The following is a 27071-nucleotide window of genomic DNA, read 5'->3' as shown; positions in this document are numbered from 1 at the left end:
AAACTGTGAAGTCCCTATAAGTCAGTGTGACTAAACATGGGAAAACAAGGTTCAGGTTGATAATTACCGATAAGCAGTTGAGTGTGAAACCCTTGCCGTGTGTCCGGTGTATGAATGTAAGTCACTTTGGATAATAGCGTCAGCTAAATGAAATGTAATGTCAAATGTAGCCTACTTAGTTACTTCCACCCCTTCGTGCCTCAGACTTCTCTTGAACTCTTCTTTGTAACTTGATCACCAAAATAAACAGCAACTTCATATTCAGAGAAGATGGGATAAAAACTATATTGTCCCAAAGGTGAAGCTTTAAATATATATATATGTATTTTTTTTTTTAACCAGCAATCTTTTCCCAATTATTATGTTCCCAGTTTGCAAGCATCATTGAACAAACCTGGGCATGTTATTTAGGATAAGATAAACAACTCTATCTTGTGGATCTGATGGGCCAGATGGGAGAAAGGATGCTTCACAGGAACCTGCTGCAGGCTGCTTGGCTGTGTTGGCTGTTGGCTGTCCAGGTGAACAGCTGCCCAGATACCTGCAGCAAGTGTTCAGGCCCAGAGAACAACCAGTGTGAGGAATGCAGAGCGGGATGGACGCTCCATAATTACACCTGTGTAGGTACTGTATACCAAGCAAGCATGCATACATACATATATGTATATGTAAGTTAAGTAGACTTTACTTAATTAGCTAAATAAATGTTAGTTATGTTTAAGCATAATTAAGTAACAATTACTTAGTATTTTCATGGTTATTTAGTCTAAAATTAAGTATGTTATACTTAACACTGTCTAGTAGGATTTACTTAATCCTTCAACAGTAAAAGTTACTTAGTTAGTGTTAGTGCAAATTGTTACGAGGATTTTATTAAGTAAATCCTACAAGTTATTTCTTTGAGTGTACATACTGTCACGTCACGGGCTGTCCCTAGTGCCGTCTAGGGTGGGGCAGTGCAAGGGAGGAGTAAAAACAGGCAAAATTGCAAGTTTTAAAATGAACAGGAAGGTTTATTCATTCAAACTAAACAAAAAAAGTCCATTACTCAACAAAAAGCATCCCAGGGGAGAAAAAGGTTCCTTAAGCAAAGTCCGCTTAACAAAGTCCTCCTTTTGTTCGTCCGCTTGGGCTTGTCTTCGTCCTGGAGGCCCTTCCACTCCTGGCTTGTCCAGCTCCTTCCCTCCTTCTGCTCTCCCCTCTGTCTCCTCTTAAGCTTCCCAGCCCTGCCTCAATTAGCTGTCCGAAACACCTGCAGCTGGGTGAGTGGTGAGGCAGTCTGGGAGCTGTAGTTTCCGCCCGAGTGGCCATTTTGACATGTGGCCGCTGTACTTGAGTGGGAATGTAGCGTCCCTCCACTACCTGGCCCCTTGTGATGCCACAATACATACATACAGACAGACAGACAGACAGACAGACAGACTGACAGACATACAGACATACAGACATACATACTTGCATACATACATACGTTCATACTTACATACATACATGTACATACACACATTAATACATCCATCCATACTTGCATACATACAGTACATACATACAGTACATCCATACATACATACTTGCATACATACATACTTTCATACTTACATACAGACATGTACATACATACACTACCGTTCAAAAGTTTGGGGTCACTTAGAAATGTCTTTATTTTTCAAAGAAAAGCACTGTTTTTTCAATAAAGATAACATGAATCAAAAATACACACTATACATTGTTAATGTGGTAAATGACTATTCTAGGTGGAAACGTCTGGTTTCTAATGAAATATCTCCATATGTGTATAGAGGCCCATTTCCATCAACTATCACTCCAGTGTTCTAATGGTACATTGTGTTTGCTAATCGCCTTAGAAGACTAATATCTGATTAGAAAACCCTTGTGCAATTATGTTAGCACAGCTGAAAACAGTTATGCTGGTGATATAAGCTATACAACTGGCCTTCCTTTGAGCTTGAAGTTTGAAGAACAAAATTAATACTTCAAATATTAATCATTATTTCTAACCTTGTCAATGTCTTGACTATATTTTCGATTCAATTTTCTATTCATTTGATAAATAAAAGTGAGTTTTCATGGAAGACACAAAATTGTCTGGATGACCCCAAACTTTTGAACGGTAGTGTACATACATACATTCTTGAATACATACATGTATGTAATAAGACAAGCAGACATTCTAAGTGCATATATGTTTGCATCTGTTTTAGACGTTGATGAGTGTGGCACCGAGCTGGGTATCTGTCCTACAAACAGCTACTGCTTCAATACGGATGGATCATTTGATTGTCGAGGTCAGTGATTTAGAATGGTTGTTACTAGAAGTATAAATTAAATAAAAATTAAATAAATGTCAAAATGAAGTGTGTCAGAAAATTGTGAGCAATACAAATCTATTTATTTATGAAAGGGAGCAAAGCAGCACACCACCTTTGGAAAACGAAATGAACAAATTAATGACATATTTTTGCTGATAAATCATTAGAATATTAAATTAATCAGCTTTTGAATTATATGTATCTTCCTCTTCGACTGATTCACTTATTGACTGATTATTGTTTCAGCACTAATCCAGGCAGATGGAGCCCCACACTGCCAAAAGGTGATAACAAGTTGTCAGACAAGACACAAATATATCTAAACATATCACAATAAAATGCTCTTAGTCATAATTCTACCAGTATTAACACAAATGGTTATTTAATAAAATAAATGAAAACGTATATGTTTTGCAACTCCTGAGTTTTCTTTTACTTGGTCCTAACACACGTACTCATTTAGCAACACCATTCTTTCCCAGGACAACATATGCATTGTCCAGAGCATGTTTCCTAATATTGACATGATAATAAGACAGGTGCGTCCATCTATGAACCGTGCAGGGTATGTGTGTTTGTGTGTGTGCTAGCTTCCTCTCTGAGATATGCTTTCTTCATAAAGCTACACCAGCCATTATAGATCATATAATAGCCCATATAGGGGATTGTATGCAGCTGAAGCATCGCTCCATTAACTGTAATAGGTAAGCCTTTTAGCATTCATGTAAATCCCTGATGATCACGAAGGAACCGGCCCAGGAATCCTAACGTATTCCCAACTAAGTTGCACCACTGGAGATCTTAAATATCAAATAAGACTTCCAATTTCTTCTTCTCCGATTGTGTTTTGTGGCATTTTTCACTTGTATACATTGTTTTGTAAATAAATTAATAAAATGGTCCCTCTTTCCTCAGACTGTTCCCCGGCCTGTGTGGCTGTATGGGGAGCGGAGCAGCACGCTGCAGGAAATGTGCCTCTGGATTCACACTGACAGGGTCCAAGTGTGTCGGTAAATCCAAAGTATTATTTTATCAGTACGCCTTTGTGTGCTCTTGGGGAGCTGCAGTCGGTCTCTGATAAGGGTGTATCATGTGTGTCTTTGTTTTTCCTCAGATATAGATGAATGTAGTTACAGGGTACTGGCCTGTCATGGTCTGGATGAGATCTGTACCAACACAGAGGGCTCTTTCCGCTGTGACTGTGCTGAAGGCTATTTCCATAAGGACGCTGTCTGTGTGAAGAAGCTGAATCCTAGTGGGTCTCATCGTCAGCACAATCATGTGAACTCACCAAACCTCAGCGCAACCTCTCAAGTGTGTCTCTTGTGCAGGTGTTCAAGAGAAAGGTCTGTTTGAGGATATCCAGGACGACGAGGTGGAGGTGCTGCAGCAGATGCTCTTCGGGGTGGTGCTGTGTGCTCTGGCCACACTGGCTGCGAAGGGAGATTTGGTCTACACATCTGTATTCATGGGAGCATTGGCTGCCATGGCAGGGTACTGGCTATCTGACAGGGGAGACCGTTTATTAGGCAGCATCCTAAAGGGACGTTGAAGCTTCAAAGTGTTGCTAAAGGACTTTCATGAGCAAGACCGTAACAATCAGCATTCAGACAAAGCAGATGAATCGTGTGCCTTTACTTGTATAATAGACAGTATAAGTTATTGATATGAAGTTAGCTTCGGCATTTAAACGTCATTCTGTAATATCACAGAGCTGCGAAAAATCTATTCTTGATCTTTTAAAAGCCAGTTTGATAACGTTTCATTCATCTTTTAAAAGCCAGTTTGATAACGTTTCATTCAAAGTGCACTTACCAGCTTCGTCTGGAGCTTTTAGACTGTATTTCACTGTCTTCAGTAGATTGAGTTTGCTTTGTGGTCACAAAGTCCAATCAGTGATGAAGACTGTTGGATGCTTTTTGAATCAGTTAAAGCGTCAGGCTTATTGTCCAAAGAGAAAGAAACGTACTGAGACGATTGTCCCGTTTTCCTTTACCGAGTTGAAAACGAGCCCTGATCGTCTCCTGCTTTTCATGTTTTTTAAGCAGCTATCTTGTTCTGTTCTTGTTCATTTGGAGCCACCAATGCACAATGTTGTCATTTGGAGCTTGATTAAAGAGGAATATGCAGTTTGTGTGCAGAACCAATGTATTAGATTTACTTAATATACTGCATCAATGACACTGCATTTGCACTCTTTAAATATAAAGTTGTAACATGAACAATGTAGATCAAGTAATATTTTAGCCAGTTTTCTCAGTGTCTTAAGAATATTAAACACAAATAGTTGTCCTATGTTAACATCCATACCCAGATTTTCTTTTTCATCCTTTTGCAGGGTCCTACTGAATGTGATAATCCAGGACTTTTGATTGTGCAATTTAAATGATGGATGTATAAATAGTTCACTAAGTTAGCTCAATTGTTGCTATTATGATTAATCTATTATGAAATTGAAACGGATATGAAATCTGTGCAACATTTGACTTACTAGTGTGCTTTTTCTTTTACATACAAGATTTAACTGATTTTAATCGAAAAATCCCAAACAAAGAGAGAAAGAAAGTCACCTTTATTTGTTGGATATAAACAAGCTGGCCAACACTCAATAGTAATATTCTGATACAGCACATACAATAGCAAACTGGGTCACTGAGGACAGCCTCCTAGGTTTAAAAAACACAACACCACAGAGTATCCATGCTTCATTCAAAACGTTGACTCTTGCTTTTTTTAACTTTAGGGACTTCCTTTAATAAAGTTTTTTTTAAATAGATTTTCTCTGATGCATTCATAGCACGGACACACACATACCCATAAACGCAGCTATACACACACGCACACATCTCTCTTTTCTGAATACATTTACACAAGCAACCGCAAAAACATGCTGCACTCACAAAACTGCACAGGCTGTCTACTAAGGGGACACAGTAAGTGAGACACACACACATCACTCTCAAACACAACATCACACCGTCACAATGCACGATGCAGATGCAAGTAATGAATGAGGAATGATGCTTCGTGGGAGATTAGCTCACGTTCACACAAGTAATCATTCAGCATGCTGGACACTCACAATTAACTTGTTTCTAGGTCTTTACTGTACAGCTCAAAACATTTACATATACAAATAGTACAGTCTCAAACTGGCATATTCGGTAAGCTGAAACAATAGTACAAAAAAAGCTAACTGAAATACAAAAAGTAATAAAAAAGTAAACAATGTTTGTTCTGTCACAACAAAAATGGTTCTGGCATTGGTCACAGTGATTTGTTTGATCCAAAGATTCAGCAACATATTCAAAGAAAAACAGCTTGTATACAACAATAAAGTGAAAATATGTGTTAGGCTTTTCATGCTTTTTTTCTCGAAGGCCTTTGAGAATTACTTGTGAACCTTTCATCGCAAGTCTTTCTATACAGCTGCTTCTAGGCACAGATGCACACTTGACTTCTTGACTCCACCTCACACCGAGTGCGATGTCAGTCATCCACAAGCAGGATTAGTCTTTCTCTAAGCCTAGGAAACCAGCCCCAGCCTCTAAGCCTCTGTGTCTCCTCAACCTTTTTTTGACACAACAGTTAAGAAATCGCTCTGCATAGAGAACAGGAGATTATCCTTACATCATCGCTTTCAGTTGGCACCTTATGTAAAATTCAGCATGCATGGGCACAAATTAACTGTTTCATGTTTTCTACCATGTAAATTATAAATGGTATTTCATGGTAGGAGAACCCCCTACTTCAAGTATTCAGTAGTTAAGGACCTGAAAATGGAGGATTCGTACTCCGCCCCCCTGATGGTGAAGTGAGAGGATTTTTGCTCCTCTGTCCGCTTGCATTGTCTTCCCTCTAAAAAAAAATCCAAATCAGGACTTTTCTCTAAACATTTGTAAACACAAAACACAAAAGTTTCACACTGTTGGTTGATTCTTGGTCAGTGACATGAGCTGTCAAGGTTCACATGTGAAGCGGACACAATGGGTGATGTATGGTTCACGTCGATTTGTGGGGGATGGATAGATGGAAAGACATTTATATACAGCAATCAACACTTGGCCATATAAGTGAAACACACAGGCACCATGAGGGGAGGGAGAGGAAGTAGGGGATTGTCTAATTCCATTTTCCACTAGACTGCAACAATGTGTGTTGGTTTTTCTACTTAATCAGCTGTCACGGTCACATATGTCACCATTTCTGTTTACAAGACAACAAACACGCAAAAGAAATGCATTTCGACAGTCACTCAAACCACTGGGATGTTAGATGTGATAGTCCTCACTCACAAGTGCACATTTCTGACTGCTGAGGGCAGCAGACATAATCTCATTGCTACTTATGTGAGCTGCAAGATTCAGTCTTTTTTTCATTGTTCAAAGTTGTCACCACGAGCGGTGTTCAACTAAATGTTTTCACATAGAAGAAAGGAATGTAATAATGTCATCTTTACTAGACTAGATAGATTTGGATATACTCGTCTATTTCACATAAACTGCTCTAAAGCTCTTATTTTTTTCTTTTTGTGCTGTCCTGTGTTTCCAGACAGGGAATGTTACTTGCTGTTGAGGGGGTTTAGTCATGTACAATTCAGAGGAAAATCACACCACTCAACACTCTAGATAAGACGTCTCTCTGACCTCCAGCCAGTTAGAAAAATAACCATGAAGAAAAAAAAGATATATTATCTTGTCAGTTTGAAACAATTTTCTGACCACGTATAGACACACTATAGATTGATCTCTATATGTATAATATATGCATATCTATCATATTTGTGTACTTTTTTTTTTTTTTTTACGAGGCACAGGCCTCCTTGTTGAGAAGGAGAAAACAAGTCACTATGTTTGGGGAGGTCGCAGACTACTGCTGGAAGAGGAGAATTACCAGGGGGAGGGGAGCAGGAGCATACTGTGGGTCAGATACTAGGCTGTCAATAGTACAAATAGACCTGCAGGGAAACATCCACTTCATAGTCTATGATGTATTTATAGTAGCAGTATTCATAGAGGGAAATCTCTTGAAGTGATCGGTGCTCAAAGAACCCCAAAGGTCAAATCGTATGTACAAAGCAGTCTTTTTACAGTTGTTTGTGAAGCCCATTGTGGGATCAAGTCCCTCTCCTGTAAAATCACTAAAAGATGTTCTTGACCAGGTCTTCTGACACCATTTAGTTTAAGCACCAGCAAGAAGCACCGTTAGTAAAAATTCTTGCAACACGGAGGAGGTGCATAGGCTCAGAAACTTCAACATAATCTGACTGATGAGTAGTTTCTGACCACTCTCCTGGCTGCTCTGATTGGATGGTTAGTTCCACTTTGATTAATACATTTGAGAATGTACTTTAGACTGACATCTGCATAGATTGATTTTTTTTGACTACTTCTGATTAAAATGAGGTAACATGAAGAGAAATATGGATGGCAACCAGAGCCTTGAGGCGAGAACGAAATCCAGGAGCTTGTGCAGCAGAGGAAACCACCGATGCTGGAGGCAAGGCTAAAGGCGGATTGTTAGTCAGCACAGAAGAAATGAGAATAAAAACACTATCGCTTTCAGAAATGCTGATCGGTGTTTTGGTGTTAAGGTAAAACCAGAGTGAAAATCTCATTCACACGATCAGATGATTAAAACTAAAGAAGAGTCATGAGGGTCAGGATAGCCAGGTAGAGGGGTCAGATGTCACCTGGTGGGTCAGCAGGGCAGTGAGGATCAAGAAACCATGAAAGAGTCAGGTAGAGGAGCCAACCGGAGCCAGAGAAGTCAGTCAGGCAGGTGAAACAGACAGCAAGACAACCATGATCTTGGGTCAACCACAGGAAGAAGGATGAGGAACAAATACTGCGCTGGATCTCTGCTGGGAGGATCAAGAGGGCGTTGTTGGCCTCAAGAGATGCGACACACATCACATCTGTCTCTCCATCGGCATCAACATCTGTCTATCTCCTTCCAATTCAGTTACGTATCTGAGATCCTGTGCTGCGGAAGTAGATGACGTTGCCTCTTGTTCACACAGAGAAGTTGTTCCAGGTCACCTTAAGCAGAAATGTATTTTCAATAAATAATATCATTTCGTGTGCTGTTATATTTTCTGGAAAAAAAACATTTTTATTTACCTGCAAAGCTGTCAGTCTCCCCGCATGACCTGCTCTCCTAATTGCCTCCTCCTCTTCCCAGTAAATAAACAAAGGTCCCATTGCTGAGCGTTTATCGAGTGGAGGTAATAAATGTTTGGTCGTGTCGTGTTTCAACATGATGGCGTGGCTGTGCTCCCCAATAGTGACTGAATCATCTGGTGTGAGAGATAACAAAACACAAAAATCCAGATGTCACCCAACTGTTTCTTTTGCTATGAAATATAGCAAACACAGGCGACACTGACAATCATAAAGTGGGGAAATCTTAAACATATCTCACCCCTCAAAACAATTTTAGAGCTTTGGTTGTCACATCAAGGATTATGCCCAAATGCCCTCGTCGTCATCCTGTTAATGTCGGTGTTACAGGCCAACATCAGCGATATGCATGAAGGGAAGAAAGTAAACAGAAACTGGAGTAAATGCTGATCCGAAAACAGCAGGCAGTGTGATAGAAAAAGTTAAAGTAAGCGTCAGATAATATATTAATGTGCTCAGTAGTTGCGATTCTGCTTTTGGCAATGCATTTCCAGGGTTTTATTTTTCAAGATGATTACACAAATGACATCTAACCTGGTCCGGGGCGGGACGGTGACCAGCATGTGGGGGTCCTCGGGCCGGCCCTCCGCGATGATGAGGCGATGGGTGACGTGGATGCTGGGCGTGTTGCGGGTGCTGAGGGTGCTGGGGATGTGGATGCTGTGGGTGGGGTCCTTGTTGTTGTGGAGGGCTGTGTGGGTGCTGAGGGTGAGGGTGCTGCGGAGTCGGCTGTCCGTGTGGGGGCTGTGGAGGATGCTGTGGGTGCTGTTGGTGAGGGTGTTGGGGCTGGGGGGTGCGTGGGTGCTGTTGATGCTGGGGAGGTGGTTGGGGGTGCTGCTGAGGGTGCTGTGGATGAGTGTACTGGGGTTGTGGCTGCTGCGGATGCTGTTGGGGGGCCTGTGGGTGTTGCGCATGCATGGAATGTGGATATGGAGCCTGCTGGGCATGAGGAGCGTGGGGAGCTTGAGGAGCTTGGGGAGCGTGGGGAGCTTGGGGAGCTTGGGGACCATGCGGAGCGTTGGGTGCATGGGGAGCTTGAGGAGCGTGGGGAGCTTGAGGAGCGTGGGGAGCTTGAGGAGCGTGGGGAGCGTGGGGAGCTTGAGGAGCGTGGGGAGCTTGAGGAGCGTGGGGAGCGTGGGGAGCTTGAGGAGCGTGGGGAGCTTGAGGAGCGTGGGGAGCTTGAGGAGCGTGGGGAGCGTGGGGAGCTTGAGGAGCGTGGGGAGCTTGAGGAGCGTGGGGAGCGTGGGGGTACTGCGGCTGAGGCTGGGGCTGAACGTGCGGAGGCTGAGTCGGGGGGTGGTGAGGACCATGTGGATGATATTGCTCATCTTCGTAGTTGTCAGCAATCAGCTTCATTCTGCTTTGTGTCTGTAGGAAGATGAAACGTTAGTGCAAGATGATCAGCTGCTGTGAATAAAAAGAACATTATTCCATCACAAAGAACATCAAATGAGTTCATGACCGAACAAAGTACATATTTTCAGTATATGTTGATTGAAATGAAAACAAGAGAACCGTATAAGGTAATACACTCCAGGGCAATAAGGATGCAACCAACACTGAGGCTCATATGTTTTCTTTCTTCAGCTGAAGCATTTTTTCTTGATAAGGTCTCTGTGATTTAGTTTGGAAAATACAAAACCAAAATAAAAGATATTTTCTGAAATAACTTTCGTATAAGAAGATTGATATCATTCTCCCATCTAAATATGAAATACAAAGCTACAGTCAGCAGACAATAAGCTTAGCTTCGCATAAAGACTGAAAACAATGGGAAACAGCCTGATGTCCCCTAACTACTTCTCACTAACTCACATGTCTGACCGGTACAACAGTTATATAATTAGACCTGCCTCAGTTTGATAAAGCATAGTGAGACACATTTGGGGAAAAACTAAACTAGCAAAGAGGACCAGTGGTCATGCGCATGCACCGCCCCCTGCAGATGAAATGCAAAAAGCCATCTAGTTGCCTTGTGCAGCTACAATTTACATTTGCTGTGGCAACCAGCTACAGTGCAGACAGAATTTCCCTGGACATTGTGCTGCAGTACTAACGTGTTGTTTGAGCTGGTGCATCAGTTTGTCCCGCTCCCTCTTGAGAGACAGCACCTCCTCCTGGGTCTTCTTTTTATTGGACGCAGACAGTTCCAGCAGGGCAATATTAGCATCTTTCTCACTGATGGCTGCCAGCAGAGCTTGTTGCCTGCAGAACAAAAACATTATGGATCAGCACTTATAGTATACCAAATACAAATCACATTAAACAAATGCTATATCGGTGAGACATCTCATTACACTCTTTTAACCTCAAAACTATCAGTTCAATGTAACTGCATGCATGTCAAGTGCAAGTACAACTACTTATGACCAATAAATAACAAGTCACTAAGAAATCCAATTGCTTTGTACTCCTGTTAATGACGGCGTAATGTTTGCCTCACTACTCAGCGTGAGAAGTGACAAATGTAGTCTGAGATTTAAAGAAGTGGAGTCGTTAGACATTTAGACACTTACTTTCTTTCTTGCTTAAAGTTAGATGAGAAGATTATTCCTGCGCTAATGTCTGTCGGTTTAATGCAAAGTTACAGCCAGCAGCTCGTCAGCTGAGCTCAAAGACTGTTCACAGGGCTAAACAGCTAGTTTTTTGTGTGTGTTATGTTTATGTACGGAAATATTTCTTGGCCAGCGAAAGAGAATCCTCTACCACTGAGCCTCAGCCACTCGACTACATTTAAAACATCATTTTGGGAGAACGATTAGAGAGAATTTCTGTTTCCAGACCAGAAATGAATCCGTGCCTTTGCCAGAAACACACCAAGAGAAATGAAATAATGGGCTGTCTTTGTGAGGCCGACATCAAATGATGACACTAACTTCATCTCCAGTATCTCCTCCAGCTGTTTCCTGCGCTCCTGTCTCATGTTGGTGAGGTGTCCGTCTCTCTCCTGCAGCGACTGCTGTGTGGAGGAGAGACGCTGCTTGGTGGAATCCAGCTCCTGCCTCGTCCTTTCCAGTGTGTTCATCAGCTCCTCCAACTGCATTAGATGGGAACACACACCACATGTGTAAATAAGACACGTTCAGTAACAAAAGTATCTAACCATACATCACTAATAAATACACTCAACTAAGACTAATGCAGTCTAACGCAGTGCTAGAATAAATCCTACCGGAATGAATGTTATAATAAACTGCTGTATTTCTGAAAGGTAAAATCTGCACCTTCACGTGGTGGCCACTGTCCATGGAGCTGTCTTTACGAGGGTCTTGTCCTAAGCCTTTCTTTTCCCCTTGTGGTCCCAGTTTGATGTTTGGGCCCTTCTTTGTCAAGTCTTTGCCTCCTTGTCTGTAAAACAACAAACATATAGCATTTCATGCCAATAATCGTTCTGATTTCTATTCTGTGATTGCAGTAGTATTTATCTTTTAAGAAATGCAAAATGAATACTTGAGGCAATAAAGTGCAATAAGTATGAAGTATATGTTTGAGTAGGGTACAATATATTCTCATATATCCCAAAAAGTAAGCTGAAACAAACAAAAAGTATAGCGTAATGGACAATCATATCAGGTGCATTTTGAATATATCTCGTTTCAAAATGGTACCAATCATGAGTGAGGTCACCAGGACAGCACAAAGTCATGAGCATCACAGATGAATTGATAGCTTTATGTTAACATGACATTGCTGAGATGACTCACAGGTTTAAGCACCGGAGTTAGGATTAGGGATGGGTATCGTTTGGGTTTTTTCCGATACCGGTGCTAAACCGGTACTTTTAAAACGATACCGGTGCCTAAACGGTGCCTGAACCGAGACTTTTTTTTTTTAAACGCACAATGAAGACATTAAAAACCTCTTTGGCCATATTCCCTGTAGAAGCCGTTATCATGGAGCATGACAACAACGGATATCAGACTGTTAACATACACAATGTTCTCCATTATATGATGTGATATGTATTGTCATGTGCAGACTTTATAGGGTTAATCCTGTCATTGTGTTGATGGGCAAAGAGAACAACCAATCAGAGGGACTGAAGATGACACGTGACAAATAAAGTTTTGCTTCTGACAGCGAGAGTTACACTGAAACAAAGTGATGCCCCATGGTCTTTATTCCTCCGTCATTATATTCCCGGTAACACCGGGTAAACAGCCGGGATCGCTGGACATCAACACATCTGCTAGCAGACTGTCACGCTCGTAGCTCGTAGCTAGCGCTAGCTACGAGCTAACGCTAGCTACGAGCTAGTTTAAGCATGGTTATAATGGCTAATTTATTATTTCTTGGCCTACTTTTATGAATGCAAGACTTGCAATCAACGTTACGGTACTAATCTGAGTTCAGGCTGCTCGTCATCATCGGTCTCCCCGTCACGTCCAGCCTGACGCTGGTGTGCTCGACACGGGTTCACGTAGTCACACACGGCGCAGCCTCCGCTGTCAAAGTTAAATGAGAGGCTCGTAACCTGCTGACAGGGCGGAGTCACCAGAGAAGTTCACAACAATAGTTTTTTCCAATTTCAATCGGCTCAGGCACCGGAAAGAAGCACCGAAATGTGCGTTGCGTTTCGGTCCGGGTAATACCGGTTGTATTGGAACCGGTACCATATTGGCACCGGGTTTCGGTACCCAACCCTAGTTAGGATGGACATGGACAGAGATTGGATCTTGATGGGGAGGGAGGGGCTTTACTTACCTGGGAGCTAGACTGCAGATGGGGAGAGTAAGAGATAGAAGAGAAGGAGGTGACGCGACAAGTGGAGGAGACATTGGAAGCAGCAAACGAAAGCACACAAAGGAAAAAGTTAAAAAAAGAAGAGACATTAGCACCAAAACATAACGAACTAGAATGGGCACTCGGTAGAGCGCATACCTTCGCATATCACAAGATTGGGCATTGAATTATGAACATGTTGGCATTAGTTTCATGCCAATTGGATAAAAATTGACCGTGCTATGGTAAAAAGAAGATGTTGACCTTTCCATGACCTTGACTTTGACCTTTGACCCGATTGATCCCAAAATGTAATCAAATGGTCCCCGGATAATAACCAATCATCCCACCAAATGTCATGCGATTCAAGAAGATTCTGACCTTTTCATGACCTTGACCTTTGACCCGATCGATCCCAAAATCTAATCAAATGGTCCCCGGATAATAACCAATCATCCCACCAAATTTCATGCGATTCGGTTTAAAACTTTTTTTGTTATGCGAATAACACGCATACAAATAAATAAATACACAGCGATCAAAACATAACCTTCCGCATTTTCAATGCGAAGGTAATTAACCACAAAAAAGAAAACAATACAGAGGACCCAGAGGAGATCACAGTGTGTTCATTGTAAAACAACATGGGAGATCACAGAGGCACGTGTGACAGCCGCTGCTGTGCAGTCTGACACAGCGAATGCAGGATGCACCGTCTCTGAAAACATAGAACCATGTGCATCTGCTGCCAAGCCTGTGAGTGGCAGACATGCAGTCAGACAGGCACCAAGATAAGGGAAGAGGACAGGTCTGAGTGCCGGGCAAAAGGAGGGGAAGCCAACAGTGGTTTGACCGAGAGAAGGCGTTAGCTGATAATTAGTTATGGATGCAGGATTGTTTAGACAAAAGAGACCCGGGATGGACTGACACACTTCAAGATCAAGGTCCAGTCCAGATCCTACCTACTACAGCACCTCACTCACAGAGCGTGTGTAGACCTGGAGCACAGCAGCCCTATTCATGCAGGCAACTTGGCTGATCATTTCTCTGAGTATCTGTTATGGGGGAGTGGGGGGGGGGGGCGTAGTTTAAGAGGGAGACTAGGAAGGTGGGACCGGGAAAGCCCTCTAGAAGAAGGAGGGGCTGTCAGGTGATGTTACTGAAAGGATAAGAGGGTTAGAAATTACAGATGAAGAGGGTAACGTAGGGAGAGGTGGGCAGATGGGTGGATGGAACGAGCAGGACAAGTGTGCTCAGGAGGACGACTCAGATTTAAGGACAGAAACTTCCCACATAAGCTGCAACAAACAGCCATCACCACAAAGACACACAAACAAAAGTGTATTTGTGTCTGCAAGTGCTTTAGTGTGCTCTATTATAGTTCAGTGAAGGACACTGAGGGACAAGAAGTATAATATAGTCAACTAAAAGTGTTGGAACAAATCGACAGCAGCTGGAAAAACCACACCAGGGTAGTTTCCTGCTTCTATGGCAGTATATAGTGCAGGATTTACAGTATTACAGAGTATTCAATAATTATATTTCAGTGCAAATGTTTGTGTGATATGTGGTTGCTAGTTTGCTGAATCCTCGGTGTGAATGGTTTTATTGTGCGACTTTAACATGCATCATAACAGAAACAGGCCACAAAAGAAAATCAGGGGGAATCAAAACGAACACCACAGAATATATAAACACCTGGACATATATTGCAAAATGTGTTTTGTACTTGTGAGCTGGCACTGGTACAAACCTCAAACTTTAATATTTAAAAAAGTATTTGTGCCACATTGGTGCAATTATTAATACTCTATGATGTGGCGCTTTAATTTACAATGATGTGATTTGTCATGCAATAAAATCTTTGACATAATTTCCCAGTCCATCATCAGTGCAGATATAGACTGCTTTTAATGCTGGTTGCCAAATGCAGTTTGAAAATAGAAACATGCCGTATGAACTCTCTCACAGACTGATCTACGACCATTCATTTCCACATTCCACTGAAGCACATGTGACAGAAATAACAGCAAGCATGAATCCAGGGATCTTTGAATCATGTGTACGGGTGCAATAATGCAACAACAAAAAAGGGCCCATCACTCGTGATACAAAGATATGAGCATCCGTTCGACAGCAGGCAGACTCGGGCACACAGGTGAAACCAGATGCAGTTGCAGCAGTCACAGCCGGAGACTTTAACCACGCAGCCGAGTGGAAGTGCCAGGGCAGAGCACTCACTTTCCCAGGAAATCCCACACCATGCCCCCTATCTGCTGGGGGGCAGCGGACACAGAAGGGAGCGGGTCAGGGGGAGCTCTGCCACCAGGACGAGGGATGGGGCGAGGGGCAGAGGGAGGGGGGCTGGTTTCAGAGAGGGCACAATGGAAAAAGAGGAGGGGTTGCATAGGTGATAGAGATAAAAGAAAAAAAGAAAAACAGAATTGGATTTGAGAAAGGAGAAGAAAAAGGAGGTTTGATAGCAAAGTGGAAAATGATTAATGTCGGGCGGTGAAGAGAGGGACAGTTGGGAATGAAACAGAAGATAGAGAGAGGAAAGGGACAGAAAAAAGGAGGGTAAAGATGGCAAAAAAGCACAAGAATACTGAATTAATCAAACTCAACCAATAAATTAGCATGACAGAGAAATTAAATGTCCCCTCCCACTAACTGGGCAGGAACAACATAAGTGGTTTTGTGATTCTTAAAGTGTCTGTCATTGGCAGTCAGTGCTCATGTGTCGTTCTCATGCAGTCCATCAAATCTTTGTCTCATCAGATTAAACTCAAGTACAGGATAATGATGGTGGTCTCCTCCATCAGCCGATCCAAAGCCACAAGCTGCATCCAGAAAAGAGACTCTTGACCGAACAGAGAGGTGAGCTTTATCCATTAACTTAAATCAGTCTGATCTCTTCCATTAAGGGGATGACTTGTGTTCTAATACCACCTCTAACAAAGCATCACAGCTTTAACAGAGAGTGTGTGTCAACATGCATCCAAGGAAAGGGGTATTCATGTATTTCTAAGTATATTATAAAAGCCAGAGACTGGAGCCACAGACAATACACTGATCATGACAGACTCATAATGTCACACTTGATCATACCAACAGGAAAATGACTACATAGATTCTAAAAGTTCATTAAGAACATGGAGAACATAGAACAGGGCACTTCATAGTTGACAAACAGCTGTTTATTACTTGACTTTGTCTGTTGAAATTCCAGGGGGAGAATAAGCTGCTCATAGCCTTAATAGCCTCAAATAGTAGCATTGCCAAACAATTATGAAATACTATTTTGTGAGCTCACAGAAAGGCAGAAAGCGACCAAATTAAAAAAGCTAAGCAGATAAAACCAAACGTCTAGTTGTGCCTTTAAAAAACATAGTGTTGGAAAAAGAGGATGTACACCGTACACATAGAAAGGGATTTGTTCTTCTTTTGTTTCCTTTGTGATTGTGGGTCTCTCTCTCTGCTATTTCTTGTTTTGTTATATATAGTATATTGTATCTCTTGATTTGGAGCTTGGAGGGACAGAGTGACAACAACAGCACTTCTTCCTATCAAGCTTGAATGCACATAATGTAATGCTTTTGCTAACTTAATGTAGTGTGATAACGTCACAATGTTGGTGAAATAGCATACACATATACTCATTATATGACAAAAGAGAGTAATACTGAAGGTTAAAGGAATACTTCACCCACAAAATGAACGTTTGTATAAACATGACTTACCATGTGTTACCTTGCAGTCTTGATGACATCACTTCAGACCCGCGCAGACAAGTAGCGTGATGTAGTAGTGTGAGACTGAAGTGTTTAAATATTAGGTTGTTACTGAAGATGTTTGTGTCTGGAAGGTATGTGATCATACGACTGGATACATGAGCCTTGGATTTTACTGCAGGAGTAATGGGAGTCTGTGAACTGATGTTTTTATATAGTTTTGCTGTTGCAGAACTTCAAATCAGACTTTTTAAAGTTTTCTTCAAGCATTTAAGGTAACACAAGGTGAGTAATTGATGTACACATAGTCATTTTTGGGTGGAAGATTTACTTTAAGATTTCTTTGAATACTTCAAGAGTCAGATCTATTTACCTTTCCAACTCAGCAATCTTCTTATCCTTGTCATTCTTCTCAGTCTCAACCTCTCGCAGAATGTCCAGGAGTCTCTCCACCTCAGTCTGAGCTTTGTTGACCTCGTCCTTGTAGTAGCTCACCTCCTTCTCCAGCAGCTTCACTCGGTCCATGTACTCTGGGTTCCCTCTGGGGCCGGAATGCTGCTCCACCTCATGGGCCTTCTGCATCCACGTGCCACGGAAAGATAAAAAACAAACAAACATGCACACATGTACACACCCGAAGATACACTCAGTTAACATGATAACATCAACACAACCATACAGTACAGCACTGTGTTACTGCCCAAGGAAGAGAGATACATACAGTACACTGCAGTCCATCACTGTCTTATATTATCCCCCCCCCCCCCCCCACTCTCTCTCTCTTTCTTTCTGAATAAGTAAAATGTTGTGAACAAGGGCATCATTACTGGTGCTGGCTCATTAGCTGTTATTTAGTTCCATGTAACAGCCTTCTGAGACTCCCAGTCATTTTGCACACTTGGTGAACATGCAGAATGCAGGAGTGTGCGTCTGTGCGGTGTCTCTGCAGCACTTTCACCATCAAAAAAATAGTAACAAATCAGTGTCAGAGAAATGCGAAGTCATGAATCTGTCTCTTTGGTTAACTGTCAAACTAATCAGAGCTTTCCTGCTTGATCAATATAGACTAGTGTCACCATTGTTGCAACAGTTTGTAACTCTCTATGAAGTACAATGCAGTGGTACACGTCACCCTGGAGACAATATGCAGCCACACATGTCACACAAGTGCAAGAGTTGTACAGAACCAGAGAGCATCCACCAAAACACCGCAGTGCTCTCCAACCACGACTGATACCTGAGCTAACCGCACCACACCGAGACGAGAGAGAAGCGTGGCAACACTGACAGAGACAACATGCAACAAGGTCGACTGTGTCATGCAAACCCAACGAAGCTGCACAGTCTTTGTGATTTTCAGAAACAGAAGCAACAGGGACCATGTTAATCTGTCTCATATTTTAAGCATGAGGAACGATGTTATAATTCAGCTTGTGGGAGATTTTCCCAATTATTCAAATTGTAAAATGTATACTGTACATTAAGTTATTTTTAGATCCACTATTACATGTGTATTACAAATAACTTTGTTGGACATAGATATTAGACTCCAGTCAGCCTGTGAGTATCAATGTGGACTTGGATGAGAGAATGATGCTAAATCTGAGTTTTTAATGAGGAGTTTCAGGGTTATAGGTACTTATTTTTCATTATTATATTTTTCAGATTTGTTTCTGTATTGCTTCATTCTCTGTTTATGTGACATATTGTATACTCATATATAAAATAAAGTACCTCAGGATAATCAAAGCTTAACTTGTTTTGTACCTGCGATTTTTCTAAACTGCAAGTGAGAAAATACCAAATGTCAGCATCAGCGCACCCCTTGTAACTATTTAAAAAAGACAACAATCAAACTACTCCAAATAATCTGCTGTCAAGCCATTATATACTATACTTCTGTAACAAATGGAAAAGATTGGGGAAAGTTTGCCTTCACAGTCCATTACAGAGTTGTATGTGTCAAAAGACTTTAACCCCATCAGGCCATGTCCTTTGACTTCCATACAACTACAGAGTATCTTTTGTGAAGACATTTATGCTCGATATGGATTTAGGCTCTTAAATATCCTGCTCTCAAATATGATAAAAGTCTTGTGACTTTGCCTTAATCTTTAAATTCTTTCATTGGACAAAAGTGTTGAGCCTTTTTTCTCTTGTGTGCAAGATTAAGAAAATCACACTGTAGTTAAACAAACTAATCACAGATAAACCAAGTACGCATCCACAATTAGAAGACACAAATTAGATATACTGTTTAATTTCCAACTGACCGAATAAAGTGAACTTTAAATACTGCATATGTTGCACCAGTCTCACCACTAACACAAACAGTTGCAAAATGAGTCCGTTGCACAGGACTCCGAGTGCAGCATAAAGCTCGTTAAATCAGGACAGTGCGATGATCAACATGCATCTGGGTGGCTCAGTGGGTCAAAGCAGAACCTATTCTTGAGGCTGGCGTGTTTACCATATAGCATGGTTCAAAGAAGTTATCAGTGGTCCTCATGCTTTCAATATGTGCCTCAGAGAGCTCAAGAGAAGGACTTACAGGATTGTTCATGTGACTGAATAGCTGCTCAGCTTGCTACATTGCAAACGGAGGGGTTGAGGAAGGGAGTAGGGCGGGAGAGTAAGTGTTAGGGTTTAGTCTGAGCCAGAGGAGAGAACAGCAGGATCAGACATGTTACAATACGTGTTTGACAGAGCAGTGACATCGTCTCAGTTCAGCACATGTTGTTACAGATAAGGGCACAAATGCAGAGGAACCGACACAGGGAAAGTCTGTGGATTATGGAGGAGGAGCAGACGAGGGAGGGTATTAATGGACTGTCTGTTCCCTGCAGCGGCCTGTTGAAGCAGTGCAGGGCGTTCAAAGGAGAGAAAGCATGATGGTAGCCATTAACCTAATTAACTGTGTTTTATATAAGGCAGGTTCACGTTTCTGGTTCAGTCCAGATAGCGGTGATATTTACAGAACAGGAATTAGTTTAATGAGGGATTACAGGTTTTCATTGTTTTCACCTGGTTATATTTACATAAAGTGTGTTCTGTTGAAACATGTTTGATTAGTCCTTCAAAATGATCCTTCATGAAAATAACAGTGTCAGCCCTTAGCTACAGAAATATATGAGCAGGGAAAGAACAGACACCAAAACTCTTTTAATTCTAAGAATAAAAGGAATAATTCACAATTGATGGAGTCTACAACTTCTTAAAAGTCTCTATCCAAGTGCTCCCTGGACTCACAGTTAGTTTATTAATGTGTTCACAGTGGACACGCAAGCATTGGTTTTCTGACTTATACTAATAATAATAATACCAATAACAAAATCGCTGCATTTTCTTAGAGATGTATGTACGGTTGTAATTATGGAGTCGTTCCTTGTATGAGTGAATTCAGTCTTTTTGTGTTGCAGCCGTGTAGCGTCGAATCTGGAGCTTGTGAAGATATGACATGTTATTCTCCGCAGGTGGAGTTGCAAAATGTAACTTTAGATGTTGGTTTCAGATGTAGATTATGGGATACAATTAAAAAGGTAAAATACAGCTACTACAGCGACCTTGTAGTCAGTCTGTATTGCAAACAGCTGCAAATCTATGTATTTGTATTTGCTATGATAAACTGCCGTGGTATGATGCTTACTGATCTTTCCTCTCCTGCAATGCCAATGTTAATAATAAACCTATTCCAGTATAAAAAAATTGTGGAATTGTAAGATATCTAGTGACTGATATCAAAGGAATTGATTGGTAATCTGTGAACTAGTTGCATCTAAATCAAAACTACAGATCTAGGTTCAATATGAGTCGTGATGAGTGATTCTGCGCTGCGAAACACACACGTACCTTCTGCAACTGCGTCTCCAACTTACTACACTCCTCTTTTTTCTGCTCAATGGCAATTTCCAGTGACTTGAGCTTTGAATCCCTCTTGAGGCCAGAGGATGCCAGCGATGAGGCGTGATCCTTTAAATCGATGAGATTGGACTGCAGGTGGACAGACAGTGAGCACAGGATCAAGCCAGGTCTAACTAGGCCACAGTGCCACAGCTTAAATGTCATATAAAGAGCTGCTGACAGAATATACTGTACAGACCAGCAGAGTAGAGACACATAAAGGCACAGCATGTGCACAACACACACACACACACACATGTCTTTGCTCCCTGTATACTCACTGACCTCTTTATCTGTTAATTCTATATGCAGGCTGTTGACCGTCTCCTTCAGATCCTTGTTCTCCTTCTTATATAACTCCACTTCTTCCAGACGTTCTCGGTCTTCCCTCTCCCTTTGGTCCTTTAAACACTCAATAATCCTCTCCTACACACACACACACACAGACAAAATGTTTTTGGGAGTTACACTTAAGAATGCTCTCAAGAGACAATTTCGGAGTTCAAAGAGTCCCGGCTGAGCATGAGCAATAAGACACATTTGTTTTGCGACTTTAGACTAAAGTGTAAGACGAAGCGTTCAGAGCAGCTCTCAAGTGGCACCTTTACATTTTGAGAAATGTCATAAACAAGTTAAGTTTACGAGTGGGCGTAAACATAAAGGGTTATTAGTTTAATCTTTGATTTCAAGGAAAAGTTTGGGAAATATGCTCATTTGCTTTCTTGCTGACAATTAGAGGAGAAGATTGATACACAGTCATATTAGTACACAAATATGAAGCTACCACCTGCAACCAGCTAACCTAGCTTAGCATACAGATGGCCTGTCTCTGTCCAAAAGATGACTCACTAATTACAGGCCCTACAAATTCCATTCAGTGATGTAGACACCATCTGCTGTTTGCATCCCACTCATTGTATGCAGACCACAATGCTCCATGCAGTAGGCGAGTCGACTACCTTCTCTGACAGCGCCTCCTCCAGGGTGGCCAGGGCAGTGTCGGTGTTACTGGAGTCGGTCTGCAGAGACTTGACCCTGTCCTTCAGGTTCCCCAGCTGCTTGTCTTTGTCCCGCAGCTGGTCCTGCAGGTTCTCAATCTGGCACAGCGAGGAGGAGGAGGAGGAGGAGGAGACCGGGAGGATGGTGGTGGCACAAGGGAGAGAAGGAAGCAGAGAAGCAGAGGTAAAATAGCAGAGACGTATTTGAAGTTGGTGTAAAAGCTGGAATCGGAGATTCCGAAAGTCGTTGATGATTAATACCCACGACAGACAACGTCATGTTCGAAATTTAAAATGTGTCGGGGCTTTACAACAAAGCCTTTTCATTTCAAGAACTACATCGAAAACTGCCAGACTTTTAAGAAGAGTTTGCGAAGCAGAATAAAAAGTGGAGCAGAATATAAATCAAGTTGCCATCTGGGAGAAAGTAGACATTGTGCATTAAGACTAATGTAAAACTAAACAAAAATTTATAGACATAAAAATGTGCACTGATCTAACATTTCATATTGACACAGCGAAGAAACAAAACGGATCATCCACCACATCAGGATAAAACAAAGATTTAGAGATACAAGTGGATGGATGAGGGAGAGACAGAACAAGAGAGGAGAGAAAAAGAAGCAATGGGAATGGGTGAGCAGGTTAGGGTGAGAGAGGGAGAAACACTCTGTGGGTATTTATAGCACACACACATACAAGAGTCGGTGAGGCAGAAATATCTTCTCGCGTGTCTTTCTATGGACACTTTCCCCCTGAGAGCAACATAGACTCTCTCACTCTAAATGGAGAGAGTAACCACTCTGCTTTGTGTTTCCACAGAGCGACTGGTTGAGACCAGAACACAACGAAACAACACTCATCGTTGTTTGTAAAAACTGTTCATCTGGAGTACGCCGGCATGGGCCGACACCTTCTCTCGACAGTTCGGCGTAACCGATAAATAATGTAACAATAACGTGGTTAGTGACTGGTTTGGACCATATTTAAATATGTTCCTCTGGCTCTCACCTTCTTCTGCAGGACATTGATCTTTCTTTCTTTGACCTTCAGCATGTCCTTCATGTCCCTGATTTCTCCGGCGAGAGTACCCTTTTCCTCCGTCAAGTCCTGCAGCTGCTTGGTTTTCTTGTTCAGGAAGGACTCTTTCTCCTCCAGACGCAGACGCAGAGCATCCACCTGAAGCGAGACAAAGACAAACACACTGTCGTGAGTAGGGCTGTCCTCGACCAACGAAATCATAGTTGACCAACACTGATGCCATCTTGTCAACTCATTGATTCAAACTAAAACTGAGCTTCTCCAAAAAGAATCACACAAAACAATTACATTAAATATTGTGTTACCAGTAATATGCTCATACGTTCCTTGGAAATTATTAATTTGTCATGAGAAAGCATTGAAAAATAACCAATTGACTGCAGACATCTTGCTTGATTAAGACCAAAACGATCGATTGGTCCCATAATAGACAAAGACGGGCAGCTCTAGCAGTGATTCTGCTAACAATAAAATCATCTTTTAAGTATTACATCTACATGCTATTACAAAGGAACACATGGTGCTGAGCAGGTGTTTATTTATGGCGATGATCTTCAGTTTGTGCGTTAACGTAATGCTTCCCCAGTAATGAATGTATTAGTGCAGTGCTTCTGATGTTGTCTATGTTTATTCGATGTGATGGGTCAGTAGGCTGTGCATTACGTTTCTTTGGTGGTGCCCTGACTCACAGTAAGTTCGTCCCAAAGTAAATTCATTGCTGATATGCTGATTTGTCGTAATAAGCCTCGGGCTCAGTGTAAGCCTATTATTTGCTCAGTTTGGCTTGGAGTATGACAATGTTTGTAAGTTGTTGTATTGTTAGGTTCATTTACTGTATGTGAACAAACAACGTAGGTTTTTTTTCTTCCCGCCATTACCTCTGTTTGCAGGATGGCAGCGCGTTGCTCCTTGGCAGTGAGCGACTCCTTTAGCACCTCAATATGCTGTTTGCAGTCCGAGTTCTGGTTGTTGACGGTCTCTAGTTTGGTCTGCAGAGCCAGCAGCTCAGACTCCTTCTTTGACAACTCCTGCTTCAATTGGTCAATCTACAGACACGTGAAACAACCATTTACATATGCATTAACATGTTATACCATCACAGGGTGTGAGTGTCCAACAGCCAGCTAGTCAGGACAACTATTACACTATTTTCATCAACGCACCTTCCCATTAAATATGCATTTGGGACCGACTCCCCTGCATTCATCATGTATTATACATCAACTCTATTCATGATTAATGAAAGAAGTCTAAAAATAGAATAACATAACTATGGCTGTGATGTGAAGAGTGGTATGTAAACACAGAGCCGAAGCTCCGGAGAGACAGATGAGCCTCAGGACGACACATGCACCTTGAGACGCTCACAGATTTTCGGCAGCTCTGCTGTGACAGTGAAGCTCTAACACAACACAAGTCATCACGTCTTCATGGGGAGTGAGCTGGTTAAAACACTGAAGCAGGGACAGTCTGTTAATAATAACTAATCTATCACTTGGCAGGTGTGCACTTCATTCAATTGTCTGTTGGCAGCATAATACTAAAGTAACCGTTCTTTATACATTTGTAGGGAAGAAATGATAAGTATTTAATCAGGCCAAAGCATGCGCTTGCTGATTTAGCCTTTTTTGGTATTCTTGACCAGCATCTCTCAGATAGTTGCCAACAGGGCACTTTGCTGATGCCAGTAAATTCAAAAGCAAAAACACATCAGCTTGATTCTTGTTTGTTTTTCAGCCACATAACAGAATCTGTATTTAATGCAGAGTGCAGACGGCGTCTACCTTGCTCTTCATAAACTTAGAGTGGTTCTTGTAGACCTCCATCTGTTTGATCTCCTCTTCTCTGTCCTCTGTGTTCAGTAAGCCGTTCGCCTTCAGCATTTGAATCTCATCCTCCAGGTCTCGGATGTTGCGCTCCAGAGAGGCAATTTTGGTGTCCTGCACACAAAGATGCAGAGGAGACACACCTCAGAACCCCGACTGGCATGTCTTTTTTCAGTTTGATGCTGCAAATAAAACTGAACCAGATACGAGAGTCCAGAACAGACAGAAAGACTGACAGAAACAAAAAAGATATAGAGACTAAAAGACAGAGGGATTGAGAGAGAAAGATGTAGCAAGATAAAGAGAAGAAACTCTTTGCTGTGCCTGAGAGCAACTGCAGTCTCTGTCGGTGAAATCAGAAGCTTTCTATCCAGTTCCTTGCAGCCGCTCAATGGATTAATCACCATTGGGAAATATTGAGCACACATCCAGCACGGAGAGATCAGCCAGGACTGGAGAGAAACGTGCAAAAAGGAGAGGAAGGAAAGTAACAAGCCGTAGGTTTTGCCCCAGTTGCTTGCCGATCGATGCAGAATCCGGTCTCTGGACTGCGACTGTGAGTGCAGCTTTAGCTTCACGGCTTTTTAAATAAATAATACAACGTCCTTAAGATTAGCCATGGTCCATTTCCCTCACCAGCAGATCATAGAGCAACCTTGTTCCTTTCTCTCTTTTTGTGTCTCTCCTTCCTTCCTCCGCATGGCTTTGAACTTCTGAACTTGTGGCTGTTAGCAGAGTCAGTCGCAGCCCGCTGCAGAGGAACGTGGGACATGTATCGTAATGAGGAACGATGGACTATCCGCGAAGGATCGGAGGGGCTAATGCATGCACACTGTACATCCACTTTGCAGCTCAGCTCAGTCTCTCTGTTTCGAGACAAACATCAATGAACTAATAGATAGACACTGTACCTTCAAAGGAGGGAGATTTTATTCCATCCACATGTAATCACTGGTACATCGACCTGGTGAGTCAATCTTGCTCTTTAGCTCTCTTTTCCTGCCTCTGTGTGTCTCCCTGCCTATCTATCTCCCTGCATACTGGCCTCTCGCTGTCATAAACAACCACACCTGTTTCCATGGTAGCAGCGGGCTGGCTATATACTGTGCACTGTCTCTGGTGAGTGAGGAGGAGAGGGCGGGAGGGATGAAGGGGAGACGGGGAGGGAGGATGATTGGTGCTTCAGCATCAGCACAAACATAGGAGAGGGAGTGAGGAGAGGGGAGAGATGCAGGGTCTTCCTGCACAGCACAGGAGGAGGCGGGTCTTCCCTCGCTCTGCATGCAAACAAGATCCCAGAGCACAGATGTCACATGATCACGTTGGGTGAAGGCTGGGACCTGCCCAGTGCCGATCCAGCAGAGCAAGAGGGGCTGTGTCAGCTCAGCGGTGATGTCATGATTTATTTTGAGGAAGTGATGTCAGGCCTCTGCAGTGAGGCTGGTGGAGTCTACAGCGGTACAACACTGGTACAGCTCAGCCGCACAACAAAGGTTGATCTGAATAGACATTTTTATAAAATCATATTTTGCATGTTACATATTTGCATATTACAGCTGCATCAGTTTGAAAGGATGCAATATGTATGTCAAATATTATGTGCATGAGCTGAAGGCACCCACACTGGATGGTGAGGGGTAGGGTCTCTAAAACCGCAGTTTTATGTAATATATGTTTGTCACAGTATTTAGAAGTTTTAAAGTTACATCACACATTACATACATATTATGTATCTCCTTGTTTCACTGTTATATTTAAGTGAATTATTCTAATCTAAAATGCCCTTTTAATACCTAAAGAACAATCTCACATCAAATAGAAAATTTAAAAAAATCTTGTGCCTCATTTGTCATACATTTAGGTATAATTCACCGTTGCATATTTTGATAACATAGCTGCGCAGTTATAAACAATGCTCATCTGTACAAAACAAAGCTGAAATGATCAACTTGCAGTTGTAGAGTAACTTATTGACATTAAATATGCCGTTGCTCGTCATAAAAAAAGTGTGATGCAACTTGGCATGACTGGCTGCTGCACCTCTCCAGCAACCACAGCTGTAACCTGGACCAGTACTATTGATTGTTGATGTTTACACAACTGCTTTGTGAGCACATGCACAGTTTGTGTCTGGCTGTCTGTGTGTGAACGAGAGATAGCGAATGTGTCAGTGTGTTTACTATTGACTCAGCTGCTGATGATCACAATAACAACAATAGATTTAGGAGAACCCAAAGCAGATCGGTTTAGACATGCAGCAGTTTACATAATACGTCTGTGAACGTCAGTGATCTGAACACATATAAAGAAACATCTGTCTTCTCAACATGATTAGCTTGTT

The 27071-nt window shown here is 42.0% G+C and overlaps 2 protein-coding genes across 2 annotated transcripts in view; one reads left to right on the top strand and one right to left on the bottom strand.

Moving 5' to 3' along the window:
- The first annotated feature begins 336 nt into the window (after positions 1–336).
- On the top strand, positions 337–5684 carry LOC130208594 (protein disulfide isomerase Creld1). The gene is given in 6 exon segments (XM_056437817.1): positions 337–624; positions 2223–2306; positions 3246–3260; positions 3263–3340; positions 3445–3585; positions 3662–5684. Coding segments are annotated over 6 exon segments (720 nt in total). The 5' UTR covers positions 337–443; the 3' UTR covers positions 3883–5684.
- Positions 4888–27071, bottom strand: part of erc2 (ELKS/RAB6-interacting/CAST family member 2) — a 35073-nt gene continuing 12889 nt past the window's right edge. Inside the window, exons 4-18 of the mRNA XM_056437808.1 lie at positions 24689–24844; positions 23783–23950; positions 22875–23042; positions 21825–21962; positions 21151–21291; positions 20815–20955; positions 17339–17538; positions 13217–13228; positions 11737–11860; positions 11389–11549; positions 10570–10717; positions 9047–9880; positions 8754–8821; positions 8453–8628; positions 4888–8371 (exon numbers count right to left, since the gene is read on the bottom strand). Coding sequence (XP_056293783.1) covers positions 8795–8821; positions 9047–9880; positions 10570–10717; positions 11389–11549; positions 11737–11860; positions 13217–13228; positions 17339–17538; positions 20815–20955; positions 21151–21291; positions 21825–21962; positions 22875–23042; positions 23783–23950; positions 24689–24844 — 2418 coding nt within the window. The 3' untranslated portion in view covers positions 4888–8371; positions 8453–8628; positions 8754–8794. The remainder of the gene's footprint in view (positions 8372–8452; positions 8629–8753; positions 8822–9046; positions 9881–10569; positions 10718–11388; positions 11550–11736; positions 11861–13216; positions 13229–17338; positions 17539–20814; positions 20956–21150; positions 21292–21824; positions 21963–22874; positions 23043–23782; positions 23951–24688; positions 24845–27071) is intronic.

The sequence above is a fragment of the Pseudoliparis swirei genome, chromosome 18 (assembly GCF_029220125.1).
Source record: "Pseudoliparis swirei isolate HS2019 ecotype Mariana Trench chromosome 18, NWPU_hadal_v1, whole genome shotgun sequence".
Lineage (NCBI taxonomy): Eukaryota > Metazoa > Chordata > Actinopteri > Perciformes > Liparidae > Pseudoliparis > Pseudoliparis swirei.
Note: the sequence above shows the minus strand (reverse complement) of the source record. Positions and strands in the feature narration are given on the sequence as shown.